General features: G+C 50.5%; 2 protein-coding genes across 5 annotated transcripts; one reads left to right on the top strand and one right to left on the bottom strand.

Moving 5' to 3' along the window:
• On the top strand, nt 1-6,354 carry Atp5mf (ATP synthase membrane subunit f). Its single transcript, XM_070033567.1, has 4 exons — nt 1-94; nt 3,317-3,424; nt 5,189-5,305; nt 6,180-6,354. The coding sequence occupies exons 1-4, from the start codon at nt 82-84 to the stop codon at nt 6,206-6,208; spliced, it is 267 nt and encodes an 88-aa protein (XP_069889668.1). The 5' UTR covers nt 1-81; the 3' UTR covers nt 6,209-6,354.
• A 535-nt stretch (nt 6,355-6,889) lies between these two features.
• On the bottom strand, nt 6,890-19,165 carry Cpsf4 (cleavage and polyadenylation specific factor 4). 4 transcript variants are annotated; one of them, XR_011374270.1, is made up of 9 exons: nt 18,983-19,165; nt 16,011-16,061; nt 14,376-14,528; nt 13,048-13,143; nt 12,098-12,191; nt 11,525-11,597; nt 10,197-10,367; nt 7,477-7,695; nt 6,890-7,308 (listed from the first exon to the last, which is right to left on the bottom strand). XR_011374270.1 is itself a non-coding variant. In XM_070033562.1 (8 exons), exons 1-8 carry the CDS (start codon nt 19,083-19,085, stop codon nt 7,627-7,629), a joined length of 810 nt encoding a protein of 269 aa, XP_069889663.1. In that variant the 5' UTR covers nt 19,086-19,165; the 3' UTR covers nt 6,890-7,626. The 4 variants fall into 4 exon arrangements, 3 of the variants coding, with proteins under 3 accessions (XP_069889663.1, XP_069889664.1, XP_069889665.1); XM_070033562.1 differs by having other exon boundaries at nt 6,890-7,695; XM_070033563.1 differs by having other exon boundaries at nt 6,890-7,695; nt 10,197-10,292; nt 18,983-19,162.
• Nucleotides 19,166-19,352: the final 187 nt, after the last annotated feature.

The following is a 19,352-nucleotide window of genomic DNA, read 5'->3' as shown; positions in this document are numbered from 1 at the left end:
GCTCCCCGCGCCCGCTTGCGCGTAGGCTCTCTACCCAACATCCCTTGCGCGGCGCGGCTTAGCGGACAGCAGGACTCCGAGATGGCGTCGATAGGTGAGTCCCTTGTGTCTTTTTTGGATGTGGCGTTGACGGCCGGGTCCAGAGCCGTACTGGGAGGAGAGGGAACTGAGGAGCCGCCCGCCTTTCCTTCAGCGACTTCCCCACAGCCTCACGTGAGGCGCGATGGACCCTGGCTCCAGGGTTCTGAGCCATCCGACCCTCCTTGGCTCGCCCGGCCGGCTCCGAGCCCGCCGGGGCCTGCGCCGGTCGCGCAGGGCTGTGCGCAGGGTGAGGGTGGCCTGGAGACGCGCCCCCGGCCTGGCAGTGTGCTGCCTTCGGCCCCTCCATCCCCCCCACTAAGGATCGGTTAACTGCATCCTCCCCTCTGAGACTCGAACCTGACGCGCAGTCTCTGCCCTTCCCCCAAGCTGAAGCTCCAGTGAAGGTCTAGGGAAGAGCCGGTGCCCACGACGGTGTCGGACGCCACATTCGGGTTGGATGCGTGTAGATCGTTTAGGCTTGCCCAGGTGAAATGACCTGTTCAAGGTCACAGCTCTTGACCCAGCAGAGCTGAGCCTCAAGTCAAGCCAAGTGTGAAGACTCCGAGGTACATGAGCGCAATTCACACAAGTCTGGGCTGAGGACCGGCTGTCGGTTCCCTGACACTCATCGGCCGTGCATTCCGATTGATGGCTCCTTTCCTGAGTGTCTCTCGTGGTAACTCCAGGCTGATCTTGAATTTGCGATCCTCTTGCCTCAGCCTCTCAAGTGGATGCAGATGTGCTGCCACCATGCCCGGCTTGATTTTTAAGTCTGCATCATAGTAGTCTTATTAAGGAGTCAGTGCGGCTTGTGTTAATTCATTTTATTTCATATATACATTACTGAAATTTGAACTGGCCTTGAGCCATACCCTATTTATCCTTTTGTAAAGATGGGGAAAATAAGTGTTTAAGATATGTGGCTTGTGGGGCTGGGAAGGTGGCTCAGTGGTAGAGCACTTGCCTTGCATGCCTGAGGCCCTGGGTTCCATTCCTCAGCACCACATAAGCAAAAAGAAAAAAGCCGGAAGTGGTGCTCTGGCTCAAGGGGTAGAGCTGAGGGACAACGCCCAGGCCCAGAGTTCAGGCCCCACAACCGGACCCCCCCCCCTCAAAAAAAAATATGTGGCTTGTTAAGGTCCTGTCATCCCAATAGTGGTAGAGTATTGTGGGGTTTTTTTTCTTTTTTTTTTTTGGCAGTTTGGTGGTGGGGCACGCCATGGGGCTTCAGCTCATGGTTGGGTGCTGTCCCTGAGCTCTTTTGTTCAAGGCTAGTGCCATAGCCCAACTTCTGGTTTTCTGGAGATGAAAGTCCCAGGGACTCTTCTGCCCGGGCTGATTTTGAGCCATGATTTTCAGAGCTCAGCCTCCTGAGTAGCTAGGATTATAGGTGTGAGCCACCAACACTCTACTGATAATGGGTTTCTTGATCCACCCTTGGTACTATGTTGCTTTATCCAGGAACCTTCCTATGTTTTATTGCTACTCATTGGATGTGGCCTGAGCCCACCAACCCATTTGGAAAGGCTCTTACTAAGTTATTTGATTTCTTGAAATATGTTGTCTCATTACTGTCTCTGAAAATTGTTGATCGTAGCTGTTCCAAGTAGGCTGCATGAGAGTGGAATTCCTCAGGCTGGTATACCTGGGGAGGTTGGCACCTGATGGAGCCAGATGCTTCTCAAAGCCCACACTTAATGACCAAGTGCATCCACTCAGAGCCAGGAGTATTTGGAGGTGCATCCGCTGGGCTCCCTCTTCCCCTCCAATTCTCTGGCTACACATTTCCAGGGGTAGGACCAGTTATCCTAAATTCAGGAACATGGCTAGTTCTGAGGTTCAGTTCTGCTGTCAGGCTGGGGGTGAGACCTTGGCCAAGTTGCCTAACCTTTCTGAGTATATCTTTTCCCACCAAGGGAAAGACATGATTATTTATGATGATCAAATTAGCCAAAGTATGTAAAGCGTTAGTCTTACAGTAACCTATTCTGCACTTTCTTCCTCTCTCCCCTCTCCCTTTCTTCCTCTCTTCTTCAATACCACATAAACAGAAAAAGCTGGAAGTGGTGCTGTGGCTCTCAAGTTTGGTAGAGTGCTAACCTTCAGCAAAAGAAGCTCAGGGACAGAGCCCAGGCCCCAGCACTAGCCGAAAACCGCAAGTGGCACTGTGGCTCAAGTGGTAGAGCGCTCACCTTGAGCTGAAGCGCTCAGGGACAGCACCCAGGCTTAGAATTCAAACCCCAAGATAGAAAGAAAAAGAAAAGAAATTAGATGCTCAGGAAAACAAGCTATCATTTTTGCATAGATTTAACGTGCAGTATATAGCCTAACAAATGTCCCTTTTGGGTTATCAAGTTGATGGAAAAAAAAAATTGTGTCCAGAAACACATGAAGAAGGTACATAGTACATCTACACACACCTTGCCCTTGAAAGACAAATGTGTTCACAGTTTTACTTAAGGAAAAAAAATAACACTTCTTATAAAATAACACAGAATTATTGATTAAAGTTCAAATTTCTAGAAGAAGACACAACCCAAAAGGAAACAAAACCACTCACACACTGAAAACACACACATCTGACCACCTCAAATACTGGTCTGGTTTTTATACAAGTCCACCTACAAAACAATTACTAAAACTTGAGGCAAAAATAAGCAAAACTGGGCAACGATTATAAACATTTTTTAATGTCACAAGGAAAATTATCAATAATACACAAAACATCTACTTAAGCTGCCTTACAATAATAACTTCTCCCACATAAAGCATACTGTTTATAGCTCTTTTTGTAAGTTATTCCTAGCAAGGTGTAATTAAGATATCCTCTTGCTCCTTAAAGCAGTTGAGCAGTTTTGCCATTATATAAGCTTAGACCTAAAATAACAATTTTGACAGAATGTCCTTATTCATAATTTGATCTATGTATAGCCTGTGTGTAGTGACATCACACTCCTTCCTGAATATCTGAAATGTTAGCTTGGTCCTGGTAGCTCATGCCTGTAATCCTAGCTACTCAGGAGGCTGAGATCTGAGAATCATGGTTCAAAACAGGCACTAGCAAAAAAGTTCCCATGAGACTCATCTCCAGTTAACCATTAACGCTAGCCTTGAGCTTAAAGAGGCTCAGGGACATTGCCCAGGCCGAGTTCAAGCTCCACAACCGACAGAAAGATCGTATTTGGACTGTTGGCATATTATTCAGTGAGTATATTTTTTTTGTTCTTCTTTTCAGTACCACTGAAGGAAAAGAAACTAATGGATGTCAAACTAGTAGAGCTGCCAAACTGGATTTTGATGCGGGACTTCACCCCAAAAGGCATTGCTGGAGCATTTCGGAGAGGTCAGAGACTATTGATTATGTGTAAACAAAAGCAAACCTTTGTTCTTCCATTTTCTTTTTGCAGTGAATTAATTTGAGCAAAAAAACGTCTTTGTTTTAAGCCTAGTAAATTCTATAGAGAAGGACAGGAGAGGGATTTCACCCTTGAATTTCCACATTTGAGTCATCTGGGCTAAGATTTTAGCCCAGAAAATGTTTGTTTTGCTTTCTTTGGTTTTGAGATAGCTTATTACTATATTGGCCAAGGTAACCTGGATCTCACAATCCCGCAGTCTTGGCCTCCAGAGTGCTAGGATTACAGGTGTGCCACCACACTTAGCTAAAAAGGGAAGAAAAAAAAAGTTTTGTTGGTTTGAATCAATACTCCTTCATCAGAGGAATGTCAATAAGTATTTTGGATCGTCTCAGTCTATAAGAGCATTCATATCTCTATGCCATGACTCTCACGGAAAACAGTTAAAATGGCCCATCTTCCAGCTGTATGCATTTAAAAAATGCAGGACTTCTGAGTACAGCCAGCTACTCAACGACTTGGAAGGCAGAGATTAGGAGGATTGAGATTGGAGGCCAACCCAGGCAAAAAGCTATCTCAATAAGGTGTGGGTCACATCCACAGTCCCCAGCTATGAGGGAGGCTATAGGAAAGAACAGCCTTGTCTGAGCAGGCCCTGAACAAAAACGCAATACCCTCTGTAAAAAGTAAAGGGAAAAAAAAAAAAAAAAAAAACACAAAAAAACAGGCTGAGTTCGTGGCTCAAGTTGTAGAACAAATGCCTAGCAAGTGTGATAGCTTGAGTTCAAATCCCAGTTCTCTCAAAAATAGAAAGCATGCTGGGCACCCATGGCTCACCTGTAATCCTAGCTACTCGGGAGGCCAAGATCTGAGGATGGCGGTTCAAAGCCAGCCTGGGCAAGAAAGACTGTGAGACTTTTTTTTTTTTGGGTCTGGTCGTGGGGCCTGAACTCTGGGCCTGGGCACTGTCCCTCAGCTCTTCAGCTCAAGGCTTAGCACTCTACCACTTGAGCCAAGGTGCCACTTCCGGCTTTTTTTTGCTTATGTGGTGCTGAGGAATCGAACCCAGGGCCTCGAGCATACAAGGCAAGCACTCTACCACTGAGCCACCTTCCCAGCCCAAGACTGTGAGACTCTTATCTCCAATAAACCACTCAGAAAACTGGAAGTGGTACTGTGGCTCAAGTGGTAGAGTGTTAGCCTTAAGCTGGAGAGCTGAGGGACAGTGCCAAGGCCCAGAGTTCAAGCCCCACGACCGACTGGAAAAAAAAAATAGAAAGCACAAGACTAATTAGAGAAGTGCTTCATAACCTGTCATATCTCCAGGAATGGAGATTCAGATCATCCACAGAGGACAGGGAGCTACGTAGTCTCCACCTCATCTTTCTAGTGCTCACTCCCCTCTTTCTGGGCCTGCCTGACCCAGTGAACCACAATCAAGTAGCCCTTACTTGGGGTTGAAATCTGGGACACAAGAGTAAGGTAGATGGGGCTGGGAAGGTGGCTCAGTGGTAGAGCACTGCCTTGCATACAAGAGTAAGGCAGAATTAGGGTGGGCCTGGCACTGGACTTGGTCTTAGACTTAGACTGTGGGACTGGAATCTACAGAGGGTATTTGTGCTGTCTGCCTTTAATCAGCCAGTGAATATAGGGTGAGTATCTTGAGAGCTAAGATCAGGACCTGAATTCCAAGCAGAACCCACTGTGAACTACAGGACGCAGTCTGTCAATAAGCACCTTTTCTGTTGCAGGTTATGACCGGTACTTCAACAAGTACATCAATGTGAAGAAAGGGAGCATCGCTGGGATCAACATGGTGCTGGCTTGCTATGTACTTTTCAACTACTGCCGTTGCTACGGGGAGCTTAGTAAGTGCCTCTAGTTCTCTATAAGATTATAGCATGGTCTAGCTCTATTACATAGGGAAGCATTTTGGAGGGAATAGTCCAAATGCAGCATATAGAATACTGTTTGTGACGAAGAACAGAAAAAGACTAAATATAATACTTGTGTTAGATCTGCCTCTGGATGTTGGGGTATCACACAGTAAGAACACCAACTTGAACTCAGCAAGGCAGTTTTTACTTCTGCAGAAGCATAGGCCGACTGCCAAAATCTGGCAAGCCAATCACACAGCAGACAGGCTGATCCCCTTTTTATCCCTAATCCAGCAGGCCCCACCCCTCTGCTTGGATTGGCTAAGCTCAGGTTCACAACCTGCTACACGATGTGTTTAACAAGAACAGGCTAGGGTGTGTAACTAAAATTTAATCAGAAAGGGCCAAGCCAGGAACTTGTCAGAAAAAGTTCTTCCAAGATTGCAGAAAGAGACCAACTTTGATAGAAAGGACTGCTTTTCTCACTCCTGAGAAGCATTCTGTTCAGACATTGCAGGCTTGATCTGCAGTCAGTGCAGAGGAAGAGGTTCATGTGGCGTGTCAGCTATGTGGCTCCAAGACCTGGGCTTGTCTGGGAGGATGCTGGGAGCTGTCAGTAGCTGCTTTCTGAAGCTGTTTCTGACAGGATCCAGCCCCTACCAGTCTGCTGTGCCAGAGCAAAGCTGTCTCCAGATGGGCTCTTGGGGAGCTTTGTTCAGTGCCTTCCTAGAAAGGAAGGTCTGCTAACTCTTGTGGCACCGGCAAAAGGGGCTGGGTCATCTATAAGGAACTAGGAAGGTTTTGTGTGATCATACTGCTATGATTTCACAAGAACCCTTCTGAAGGCACTTTTTCCTGATTTCAGAACATGAACGGCATCGCAAGTACCACTGAAGAGCCCATGAGGCTACCTGCATTCTTGGAGGCTGTCTGGCCTGGCTCCCATCTGTCAACTTAATCACAGCAGAGTCCTTTCACATTCTGAGACAATTACTGCTCAATAAAAGGTGACCGGTATTGCTGTCACTGTTTGGCACCCAGGACTTTGTCCCGTGATACTTTAGTGGTCTCCATACAGCACTATTAGCTTAAAGGGTTCCATATCATTGTCCACAGTCCCCACCTGGAAGCACTGTGACCATTTGAAGAACTTCTGTCAGGTGACACCATATATAGCAGTGGCTGTCACTGAGAATGTCAGAGTTGGCCTGACCATATTCCCTCCCTCCATTTTCACATGAACTCAAGCCACCAAAAACTCCAGGATGAGATCACCGAGCAATGTGGCACTCTTAGTAAGATAGCTCCATTGGCAGAAAGTTCAAGCACAGGCCTAATGTGAGTTTACCATCCCCTGTGTGCCCAACATCTCTCTTCCTGGCCCTCTGGAGGTCTTGAAAGATAACTGAGCCAGGGCCCTCCTAGGTGAGTAGTTTGGAGAAGCAGATGTCATCCAGCATCTGACAGGCTGTTACTACTGTACAGTGGCCCTTCCCTCCTCTCCATGAGATCTAGTGAGGGACAGGAAGTACCAATGTCACCCTCTTCAGAACTCCCACGAGGAATAAGACACAGTTTAAAAAACAAGCTTTAATCAACTTCATAAAAATGGTGTTGTGGTTGAACTGGGATAGGCCCACTTGCCCAGCAGGCTGCAGGTGATGATTTCACATTTTCTAGGCTCCAAGATGGGGTGGTTTCCTCCGCATGCCCCATGTCTGAGTGACAGTACAGATGCTCCATTGGCAGGAGGTAGGCGCAGAAGGATTGGGTCAGCTATTTAAGGGGTGGTCTGTGATTCCAGCTGAAAGTGTACTTTAAGCACTATTAGGCAGGGTGCTCCACAGGAGTGAGCCCAGGGCCAGACAGGACAGGAAGTGACTGGACTTGGCGGGGAAGATGCCCTCATTCAGATCATATGGGTGGCTTCAGGACTCATGATGCCAAGTGTGAAGAAGCTGACACGACCAGCCCACAGGCTCACATGAGCTGCCCTGAGAAGAAAGGCCATCTTCCATACCCAAGAGCCTTTTGCCTCAAGCACTATCCCCCCCGCCTCCCCCAAGGCTGGTATTAAGGAAGGCCCAGCAAAAGGCCCTGGTGCCCAGGCAAATGTGGTGGTCACTTGGGAGCCCCACTGAAACATGTGTCCCTTAACTTACAGCACAAAGATAGACCAAGAGAGGGCCCCACTGTGGCCCTGCACAGGTGCCCGCAGGCTCGGCCAGAGTCCCACCAACACTACATCCAGTAGTCAAGTGCACACTCCCAGCAGGGCCCCTTGGGCTGCTCTGAGCTGGCTCCAACTGCTGTCACTGTCCACTGAGAAAGGCCAAGTGCCCTTTGGTGCATCTGTTGGCATAGTGTCCTTTTTCACCACACTGGGAATAGCAGGGGAGGAAGAGGAGACAAAACAATATTTTTTTTTCAAATGCAATTTCCAACCAAGGCTACCCATCAAATACCAGCCGGGAAAGACTGAAAATGTTGGCACAACTCCTTGAAAACACAGCCGACAGCTCCAGGCGGAAGAAACCACAGGAAGCTAATTGGTGGGTGGAAGGGAGAACGAGGCCACTAGAGTGGCCTTACTGCCCGGGCTGGCCTTACACAAGCTAGGGCCAGGCCAGAGACACTCTGTACAAAGACCACTTACCTCTGAGCCAACACCTAGAGCCCTCCAAGGAGACAGTGAACAATGTGAGGGAAGCCCCCAGGCTCTGGTCATGCTGTGGACATGGAGGGTGATTGCACCTGAGGGCTTCCCTCTGGCCTTTACCTATGTCTAGGCTACCCCTGGGTCTGGTTTCGTTCACGGGGCCAGAGATGGGCAGCGGTTAGCTGGGTGAGTAGAGATAGCTGCATCACCTAACACACGACTTAGACTAGCTGATTATCCAGGCTTGTCTGTACTGTCTGCTCTTGACACCTTTTTAAGGTGAATGGCACAGGGGTGGGAGGTAGCTGGAGCCCCCAGGTCTGCACTCTTCCTTGCCACCAGACCCCCATTACCCCTGCCCCCAGGCTTGCTTCCTTGATGATGCCCTACCACCTCTACCCATCCACTTCACCTGTTCCTCATGTTACTTGGGGTTTAAGTCACCTCAGTGACGCCCGCCCTGAATCCATATGCATCTTTCCTTTCCATGTTTTTAGACACCTGGACAGAGCAGGAGCAGGCCAGAGGAATGCCTGGCTGCTGAGCCAGCACCCTGGGGTCCCATCTTTCTTGACAACAACTTGTACACACAGGTTCAGCATGCATCCTTTTGCTCCACACTGCCTCTAGAAAGCACTGAGGTCGATGACAACAGACAAGAACTAAGATGTCCATGTGGCAGTCGTACTGTCACTAGGAGCCAAGGTCATAAACTGTCAACAGAAAACTGGTAAAAATTGTGATTATGCAGCCATTATAAATTTAAGATTAGATTTCCTATGTTGGTACAGAAGGGACTCTTCGGATTTTGATATATAAATCACCTTGTGAAGCACAGGCTGGCCTCAAAATCATGATCCTCCAAAGAGAGCCTCCTAAGTGCTAGGATCACAAGTATGGCCACCACATGTTGCTCTTTTGATATTAAGATGAGCTTGTGTGAACAGGTTTTCAAGAGCATTTCGACACAGGAGGCTTGAAGGACTCTAAAGGTTGGTTCAGAAGGACATGACTGATGGACAACATTTCTTGTGTTCAGTTTTTTTTTTTTTGTCAGTTGTGGGGCTTGAACTCTGGGCCTGGGCGCTGTCCCTCAGCTCTTCAGCTCAAGGCTAGCGCTCTACCACTTGAGCTACAGCGCCCCTTCCGGTTTTCTGGTGGTTTACTGGAGAGAAAAGTTTCCCAGACTTTCCTGCCCAGGCTGGTTTTGAACCGCGATCCTCAGATCTCAGCCTCCTGAGTAGCTAGGATAACAGGTGTGAGCCACTGGCACCCGACTGTGTTCAGTTTTTATAGTCATGTAGCAACCCTGTGCTTTGCTTTGTTGAGCAATTCCCAAATCTGCAGGCTTTGTGGGTTTAGTTCTTTTGCTGGCCATTACTGCTCACTCCCCTAGTGGTGTCTGCATTCTGTGTAGCATGGACTGCACACATACTGCTCAGAGCATGTGGAAATGCTTCTAAGAAGTGCCAGGAGTGAGAAGGGATGGGCAAGCAGAGATTAGAAAACGCGGTGTGGCTGGGTGCTAGTGGCTTATGCATGTAATCCTAGCTACTCAGTGCTGAGATCAAAAGATTATGGTCTCAAGCCAACCCTGGGAAGGAAAATCCATGAGATTATCTCCAGTTAACCACCAAAAAGCCAGAAATGGTACTGTGGTTCAAAGTGATACAGCAGAAAAACTCAGGGACAGCTCCCAGGACCTGAGTTCAAGCCCCAGGACCAGCACAAAAAGAAGAAGAAAACCCTGTGCATAACTTCAGCTCTCATCAGGAGTATGAACACAGGAAGTTAGCATGCAAATCTGAGCACTTTTCCTCCCCACCCAGAGCCGGGAATGAGAAAGACAAGCTCCTTAATAGGTTTAGGTTTTTGGTTTTGTCCCCCCAAAAGCTTTCCTAATGCAGTTCCTCCCAGTGCAGGCCCAACGCTGTCCTGCTTCTCCTAGCCACAGGCTTCAAGGCACTGCTTCTCCCTGCACAACTCAGTTCCGTGTTCAGCCTGTTGAAAACTTCCCTCCCACTTATCCACTCTCCACTGTGCTCCATCTTGCCCTGGTGTGCCTAGGAGTTCTAAGCCACCCTAGTGGCCCTCCTTGATTCTTGCAGTCAGCAAAAGCAGTGCTTCAATTTTCAAAAGCAACTAGAACATGTGGGGAGCACAAGAATGGAATGGCTGCTGACTTGAGAGAGGTCCCCACCGCTCCCCAAGCCCAAGACTCACCTTGTAACAGGTGACCTGCTCCAGCGGCCGGGGTCCCCGGTTGCCTGCACTGCTGTTCTGACTCTGCATGACCCCGATGACCTGCGGGGCTCTCTGCTGATTGGGAGAAGAGTTCTGACTCGTTAACTGGATCAGGGAGGACGACCTTTGTAATGGCGGATTGTTACTTTGCTGGAAAGAGTTACACAACACGGTTTTACTGCGGAAAACACGTGCACGAAGACTACCGTGGGGACAGAAAAAAAGAGGGCGGGACTGCTCCCGCATGACCAGCAGGGCTCCGCAATGGCCCAGCTCTAGAGAGCGGGCAGAGAAGGAACTTCTGATGATGATGGCAGTAGCCGCTGCCCGAAAACACCATGCAGACACACAAAAACGAAAAAGAAAAGAAAAGAAAACACCAAAGAGACAAGAGGAGGTCTCTGGGGCGGTGGGGCGAGGGCATGATCAGGCCTTACTTTTGTTTCTGAGGTTCTAGCTTCATGTCAGGATGAACGCTTGGTTCAGCCAGATGTTTAGCAGCCTACACGGCGAGCAACAGTCACAGAAAAACAGTTGGAGCCTGATACTCTGACCTGCATTCTAGGGGCTGACAGGGCCCTCCTCTGGGGAGTCGATGTGACAAAGAGGGAGAGGGGCTCCAGCCCGGAAACTTCCCTGTGCTAGGAAGTGTGACTGGCGTGGCACTGCCAGCTCCCGAGGGTAGATGGAGGGCAAGCTCAGCCATATGGCACTGATGAGGCCTGAGTGGGCAAGGGGCTCAGGCCATCCGGGTAAGAAGACTTGACAATGGGCGGGCCAGTTTACTGGGGTAGGGGCTGAGGGCGGGCTGCTGCTGGAAGCCCTGCCTGCCTTCCTGTGGGCCTAACCACCTCTCCTCCTATATCCAAACTAGGGTGTTCTTCGTTTGGGGGTTGCTTCCCGCATCTGTGTTTTCCTCTTTCCTGATACTGAGGTGATAGACCACAGCACCATGTACAGTCTAGAAAACTACAGCAGTGATGGATCTAGCCAGAGAGCATTGACACAGTCCTGCCCTCCAGGTGCAGACACCCTGCCTAGTGGTTACCCTGAGGCAAGTCCCTTCCTGTGGAGTCGTTTTCCTGTGTGTAAAGGGAAGTCTTCCCCACCCATCTCTTCAGGCAGACACAGCCACCCTTCCCATGCTCACACAGACAAACGGAGGAGACCTCAAAGTCCTTCTGCTCTAACGGATGCCCCCCATCTCCAGAGGCCATGTGAACTGTTCTGCTCTGACGCCCCCCTCCCCACCCCACTCCAGCCCTCAGCCAGGTCAGAGGCAGATGCACACCCAGGCGGCACGGTACCTTTGTCGGTGGCTGCGTCTGCTGCGGCAGTGGGGGCTGCTCAGTGGTTCCCATGGGCAGTTCAAATCGAGGGCTGGTCACCACCAGAGGGGATGAGAATGAAAAGAGGGGACAGGGCAGGGGGTGTGGGATAATGAATCACACCAACCTTGTAAGCACAAGTGGCCTAAAGCACAAGTGGCCTAAGGGGGGTGGGGGGGGGGCTGGCACTCAGCCATGCTACTGGGGGCTGCAGGAAAAACAGGATAGCCACCCAGAACTGGCAGAGGAGTCTTGCCTACTATGTAGAAAGGGCTATGTTCATAGAAGCCCTGCCCCTCTGGGGGTTACCCCATACTACTTGGAACCCAAACACAGAACCACTTGGGGTGTCTAAACTTCCCAACAGACCCAAAGCCTTCCAGGTCCCCAGATGGGTCATAGCAAGGCTGGCCTGGGCAGAGCCACCATTGGGTTCCAGAAGGAGCAGTAGCCATAGTGTGTTTTTGCCATCTCCCACCCAAACCACCCTCCAGGTTGGAGGCCACTCAAGGATCAGCCCCTAAGCACCTAGGGCGGAGGCAGAGTACTCACTGCATGAATTTACACAAGGGTCCCTCCGGGCAGAATCCCACGAGGTAATTTACGCAGATGACTCTCCGTGTGTGCCGGTGCCTGCACAGGGGACCTACGGAGCCCAGCGTCTGAGTCACTCAGATGTCCCCTCTGCGAGAGAATGCCCTGGTGTCCCAAACAGCCTGGGTGCAGAGGACCAGGGCACAGCACCAGATGCCACCTTTGCTGCGTAAAAAACCAGCAAGCTGCCCATTGCGCTAGAGGCCTGCTTATTTGTGGAGGACAACAGGTAAGACTTGGCCTCTGCACTAGCCCTCTCATCAAAAACACAGGTGAGAATGCAGCCCCCATGTCTCCACTGGGAGATGACGTATGAAAAAGCCTCACAGCTGGGTGTGGTGGTAAATAGCTACAATCCCACAATCCCAGGCTAGGAACGCAGAAGACCATCCTGGGCTTTAAAAAAAAAAAAAAAGGGCTGGGAAGGTGGCTCAGTGGTAGAGTGCTTGCCTTGCACATATGAAGCCCTGGGTTTGATTCCTCAGCGCCACATAAGCAGAAAAAGCCGGAAGTGATGCTCTGGCTTAAGTGTAGAGCCTTGAGCTGAAGAGCTGAGAGACAGTGCCCAGGCCCAGAGTTCAGACCCCATGACAACTAAAAAAAAAAAAAGCCTCAAGCCAGGTGCCTGTGGTTCACACCTGTAATCCTAGCTACTCAGCTACTAGATCTAAGGATCACGGTTCAAAGCCAGCCCAGGCAGGAAAGTTGCCCATGAGATTCTTATCTCCAATAAATGACCACAAAACCGGAAGTGGTGGTGTGGCTCAAGTGGTAGAGCCCTAGCCTTGAGCTGAAGAGCTCTCAGGGACAGCGCCTCAGCCACAGAAGGTCAGTTTTGCTTGGACAGGTGGAGTGACTTTCCCGGTGACCAGCCCAGGAGCCCCAGGGCCCCACGTCCTGGCACCTACCATGCTTGCAGAAGCCACGGTCGTACCAAGGGCAGTCCTTGATCTTGGACTCAGGGTCAATGTGCAGGAAGGGACACTCCTTGTTGCTGCATTCCCCTGAAGGAGATCAGACGTGTGGGCTCCCGGGGCAGGACAGTCCCCTTTTAGCCTCCAGCCCCCCAGGCTGAAGTCTTCTCCAAGTCTTCTCAGATCCCTCTGCCAGAAGTCAAGGCTACCGTGGGCATCACCACTGCTCATTTCCTCCCCTATACTTTCCAAGAGCCATTTCTCTGTTCCACTGTATTATCTGCTACCCATCCCTGGGTCACTAGAGCAAGAGCTCCATGGGACACAAGGATGGTGTCCCCTTGGTGCTTAGAAGAGGGTCCTCAACAAAAGCCTGTGGCCAAGTGACCCACAGGTATTGAGCTTGCATCTGTGCAGGCTCTGCAGGGAACAGGCAAGCGACATGGGAAGTGCCAGGCCCAGAACTGTCAGCAGAAAGGAGGGAACCCCAGGCCTGCCCCGTAAATATTCGGGGACAGATCTGTTGTGGCTGATGGCAAGACCTCAAGGGTGTGGGGAGCCAGGAAGGTCAAGTCCTGTCTGTTTGCTTTGAGGACAAAACAAGCCACAAGCACCATTAATAAGCCAGCAGCCAAGCCTGCTGGATCACTGAGATAATTAACACCTCTAAAAACACAAAGCATGTCTTGCATACCTCAGCTCATCCATTGCATAGCTTCCTGTAGGCTTTTGACCAGCCTAGTCCCTGTACAGGGCCTGATGCTGGCAGTTCTAGAGCTACAGCTAGCCCTTGTTCTGACCACCTGAGCTGCTTTCTGAGGCTGCAAAATCCACACCATCCTCATCCCTGGATCCTGCATACAGGCTGCCCAGGACAGGGGACCCATGCTCTCCAATCATAGCTTAAAGCAATCTTCCTTTCTGGGTGAAGAGTGGAGCTCACTGCCACCAGAAGTCAGCCCCCTTCCCCCTACTATCATGAGGTCTGTTGGCAGAGAGAAGGAACCCCAGCAGGCCCTGGGCAATCAGCAACCACAGTGGAGAGAGAAGGACATGCAGACTTCTGGAATAAGGCTGATGTCTATGATAGCTGTGCAGTTCACTTCTCATTGCAAAACCCTTCTTAATCTCGGGATAACCCCAGAGCACTAAACAGCACTAAACAGCTCTCTGGCTTACCAGAGAGTCCCAACATCCCCTCACCAAAGAGCCAGCTCAGGCTTCCAGGCTCTGCCCGTGTCCCAGAAGGGTGGGAGGAGGCAGGCAGGGATGGAGTCTCTGTCAGCTCTGGGCGGAGCCTCCCAGGGTTCCATGCAGCTTACCAAACTTGGAGTAGAAGTAGCACTCGGGCATCTTGGTCATGTCATACTCATGCAAGAACTCACACTGGTCCCCTTTCTTGCACAGCCCTCGCAGCCAGTGCTTGCACACCACTGTCTTCTCACCGCTGATGTGGCGAAATGGGCACATACCCCCTGGCAAGGAAGAAGGGCAAGGCTGTGAGGAGAGAGATGGGCCGGGGTGGGAGTGGGGGATGACAGGGACAGGTCTGGGGTAACCAGGCCATCTTCATCCCACACAGTGAACAGTTCATGCTGGATGGCGGGTAAGGTACCCCTGGCAGAGGTAAGCTAGTGTGCTGGCAATTATTTTCAGTTCACATAGCTATGCATTTTAAGATGTTTTGGCATTGAATCATGATCTTAGAGATACTAGAAGACGGAAGCCAAACAAGCCTAGAGTAGGATGGTAGATCCATTTGTTAATTTAATCCAAGCACAGCTCCAGTAGTACACAGGCATGAAAAACTATAGTAACATTATTAATGACTAGGGTTTAGGAAACCCTAAAGGAGAAAGACAACCATCAGCAGAAGCGCCAGGTATGGTGGTGCATGCCTGTAATTCCAGTTGAAGATAGCCTACATTTCATTCATGAAGATAGCCTACATTTCATTCATAGTGAGATTTTTTAAAGTGTCCATACAGCCTCAAGATTAAGATCAACTTCATGACTGAAGCAATTAAATGAGCACATAGGTAGAGGTGCCCCACAGCAGGATCTACCTGGCCTTGCTGGGGCAGGACCATCCTCTGGGGATGTCGGATGTCTAACTGGCCTTGAGGACCAGAATAAAGCTGTGACTGAGAAAGCCCAAGACCAGCTCTGTTAAGAACTGTCCAATATGGCCGCCACTCATCACACATGGCTATCTGGTACTTGAATGATCACTAGTGTGCTGAGGAACTAGATTTAGAATTCTTCAAATTTTTATAACACATCTGTGGCTAGTGGCTACAGGACTAGCAGACAGTTGTGGCACTCTGTGTTAAGATGAGTTATCACAGAATGGGGCTGGCATAGGACAGGGTAACTGAGCAAATATGGCAATGAGACCAGGAGCCAGTGGGGGAATGACACACAGCATGAGGAGCTGGCTGGCACACGAAGCCATCCCTTGCCATGAACTTCCTATTCAAGCTTCTGACTCTCTTTCCCTACATGGAGGAAGATGCCCAGATCTCTACACACCTTTAATTAGGAGCTAATGGATACACTCAGCTTCACATGGCTTGTTGGGCTTTGTGAAGAAGATTCAAGAAGGAAATATTACCCTAGGCCTTTGGCTAAGAAGCCACACAGGTCAGGAAGCCCTTGTACACTGCCAGTAGAGCGGCCTGGATTCAGACACTGAGTTCAACCATACAGTAACCATGGAACCATGAGAAAATTCGTGAAAGTGTAAATGTCAGGGGGCCTCAGTCCACCTCACAGGGAAAGATCAGTGAGCCAGGCTCAGTCTTGGGCTTAGAGTTGGGACACAACACCCAGTCACAGCTTCATCCACATCATTATTTGTCTGCAGAAGGCAATGGTAACTGCAGAGATGTGGTGGCTCTTAGCTCTGTTAAGGTACCAAAGGAGGCTCGGCAAGAAGCCAGTGATAAGGGTCTTACCTTTGCCACAGGCAGCTTTCAAAAAGAATTCGCAGACAGCAGCCCCGGACTCTGGAGAAAGGAGAAAAGGCAACAACATCAACCAAAGTCAGGTGCCACCACTGTCAGTGACAAACAGACAGTGGAGGGTAGGGGAAGAACACTTACTGGTCTTTGAGCCAGGACATAGGAAAGAATATAAACAATGCAAAGTCCAACCAGCCAGCTCAAACCTGAATATTTACCACCATGCCCTGAAAAATGAGATGTGTACACTGAGACCATTATTCTGAGCTTTCTGATCACACCTGCAATTCCAAGAGGCAGGGGTAGGAAGATCAGAGTCAGGGGCTAATCCAGGCGAAAGCAAGACCTTATGTGAAAACAGACTAAAAGCAAAGGACTGAGGGCATGCTACCCTGCGTTTGAACTCCACATCACCCACCAACACACAAAACAACGAGTGGGTATTACAAGATCCCAGAACTAAAATTACCCCCTCTTAGGAGGGCTAATTCAAGGAGTCTTTATTTAACAGAAGCAGTGGGATAGAATGAAGCTCACAGAAAATACCATCAATGGAAAATGGCCCTCTGGGACCAGATTCTAGGAGGAAGGACACAGGTGTTCTATAGAGGCCCATCCACCTGGAGGAGGTGAAGAGGAGCCCCAGAAGCAGGACTGCTCTTTTTTTTTCTGGTCATGGGGCTTGAAATCTGGGCTTGGGTGCTGTTCCTGCGCTCTTCAGCTCAAGGCAAGCACTCTACCGCTTGAGCCACAATGCCACTTCCAGTTTTCTAGTGGTTTATTGGAGATAAGAGACTCACAGACTTTCCTGCCTGGGCTGGCTTTGAACCACGATCCTCAGATCTCAGCCTCCTGAGTACCTAGGATTACAGGCGTGAGCCACTGGCACCGGGCAGGATTGCTCTTAATAGGCCATGGCCACGTGTAATTACAAAGAGCATCATCTACACAAGTGTAGCCAGTTCTGGTGACAGAGCAAGACTGCAGAGGCAGTGCCCTGAAGTTGGTGCCATTCTGATGGGCCCAAGAATTCCCTGGCAACAGCTTCTAGAACCAACTGTCCTTGAGCCAGGGAGGCAGCTCCCTGGGAGAGTGCTCATGTGGGAGGCTCTGGACTCAACCTCCAGTACCAAAGAAAATAGAAACTCATTCACAGGCCTCCCTTGTCAACTTGCCACTTCCTAAAAGTGGGCAGGTATTGTTAGGACTGAATTAAGGCTGTAGAATTTAGGGGTATCAAGGGGAGTTAAAGAGGGATCACTTTTTGGCTTTGAAAAGTTGCATTAGAACAATGTACCATTCAGGAAACCCTGGCTGGTGCCAGCCAATGAGCAAAAGCATCAGATACTGAGTTTGAGTCCCAGTCTTAAACAAAAAAAACCCAAACAAACATATTTCTGGACTAGGTATTTAACTGGATGGGAGAGTGCTTGTCTAGCATGTACAAGGTTCTGGGTTCCATTCCCAGCACTACAATTAATATTTAAAAAAGAAAATCATTCAGAGGTTAAGGTTGCATCATTCCCTAGTGAGAAATTCAGTGCTTGGAACAGGGTCACAGGCTGACATTAGAGCATGCCTACGGGTCAATCAGTTTTCACACCAAGAAGGGAACAAAGCAAAGGGACCAAGGGGAAAGGGCATGATCATCCAGAGCCTTAACATATTGAGCCCAATCTCACACAAGTAGTGTATACTCACACAAGCAGTGTATACTGAACCAAACACAAACTAGCATTGCAAACTAACACAATCACAAACCAGCACTGCATACTGAACACAATCATAAGTCTATGAAGGCTGAAGCCCAGGCTAAGACAGCACCCTTCCTAAGAACAGGTATGTGCAGCCCTCACCACAGCACCCATCCCCATAGGGCTAATGACCTGTGGTGCCAGGCAGGAGAAGGGTGGAAGAGAAGGCTGTATGGGCAATCACAAAGTGATCAAAGGTTTCGAGGGGTAAGGCTGTGAATATGAGCAGTTGCTTGTTAAGGATGTCAGATGTGATAGTGTATGCCTATAATCCCAGCCCTCAGGAGACTGAAGCAGGAGAATGTTGAGTTCAAAGCTGGCCTGAAGACTCCCTTGAGAGGAGTAAGGATGGGGTGGACAGGCAGGAGGGCACCAGCTGCAGCCCTATGGCAGTTAGGGGGGACAGCAGGGGCCCCAGCCCGTGGTCACTAGTGGGAGTCCTCAGCAAATCCTTCCCACCCTGGGCCTCAGATTCCTCACCAACAGATTGAATTCAGTGATTTCTAAGAGCCTGGGCTTTTGGGGGGGCGGGGGAAGAGAGGGTTAGGTTTCCAGTACATCCAGAATGGAGTGAATAGGGAAGCTGCTGGTTTCTCTTAACACACAAGACATCCCAAATGAGTAGGGGAGGTGGAGCGCCAGAAGCCACCACGTGAAGCGAGATAATTAAAGGGGATATTGGTTAAGGGTCCATCTCAACTACCTGCCTGCCGCAAAACACCCACAGTTGGGGGTACAGAGAAGCAGGGCCTGGCCCAGACTGGGAATGAGAAGCCCCCACCCCCAGGACAGCGAATCCTGGGGAAAGAACAGAGTTGGAGCTTCTAGTTGAAGGGGGGGGGGTCACCAGCGGAGAAGAAGCGGGGTCCTTCCCTCCAACGGCCTAGCTTTAATCCAAACAAGGGCGTCCAAGTGAGCGGGGGTGGGGGGGAGGCTGAGAGAGACGAGGGGGGGGGTCTCCCAGGACTTTCCTCTAGCGGGGGGGGGGAGAGGGGAGCATGGAGGGTACCCCAATTCACGATGGTCTGTTCTCATCCAAGCACGGCACCCACAACCCGCCGCCCGAGGACCACCCCCCCACCCCCCCGCTTCGGGGGTCAAAGGCCAAACCAGGCAAAGTATGGATGGGGACTCCCGAGTTCCACAGAGGGGACAAGAGGCTCCAGAGAAGGGGGGGAGTTCAGGGCCCGTCCGCCCGGTCCCCGCGCTCACTGTCCATGCCCGGGAAGGGCAGCGGCTGCGCCCCGAGCTGCTGCTCCACGGCGATCTCCAGGTCGAACTTGATGTGGTCCACGCTGGCGATGATCTCCTGCATGGTGGCGGCGGCGGCCCCACTCGGCCCGGCTGCCCCCTCAGATCCCCGGCCGCCCTCACGCCGCCGCCCGGCCGTCCCGCCGTCCCGCCGCCCCGCCGCACTCGGTGCTGCCGCCGCCGCCGCGCCCGCCACCGCCGCCGCCACCGCCGCCCGAAGGATGTCGGGAGCGCCCCAAGCGCGCCTTGGCCTTCCGCCGGCCTAGGCCTAGCCAATCCAGCGGCCGACTACGGCCACGATGCCAGACATAGTTAGCAGAAAGCCGAGCCA

Source organism: Dipodomys merriami, unplaced genomic scaffold, assembly GCF_024711535.1.
Source record: "Dipodomys merriami isolate MVZ:Mamm:240054 unplaced genomic scaffold, mDipMer1.0.p SCAF_22, whole genome shotgun sequence".
Classification (NCBI taxonomy): Eukaryota; Metazoa; Chordata; class Mammalia; order Rodentia; family Heteromyidae; genus Dipodomys; species Dipodomys merriami.
Note: the sequence above shows the minus strand (reverse complement) of the source record. Positions and strands in the feature narration are given on the sequence as shown.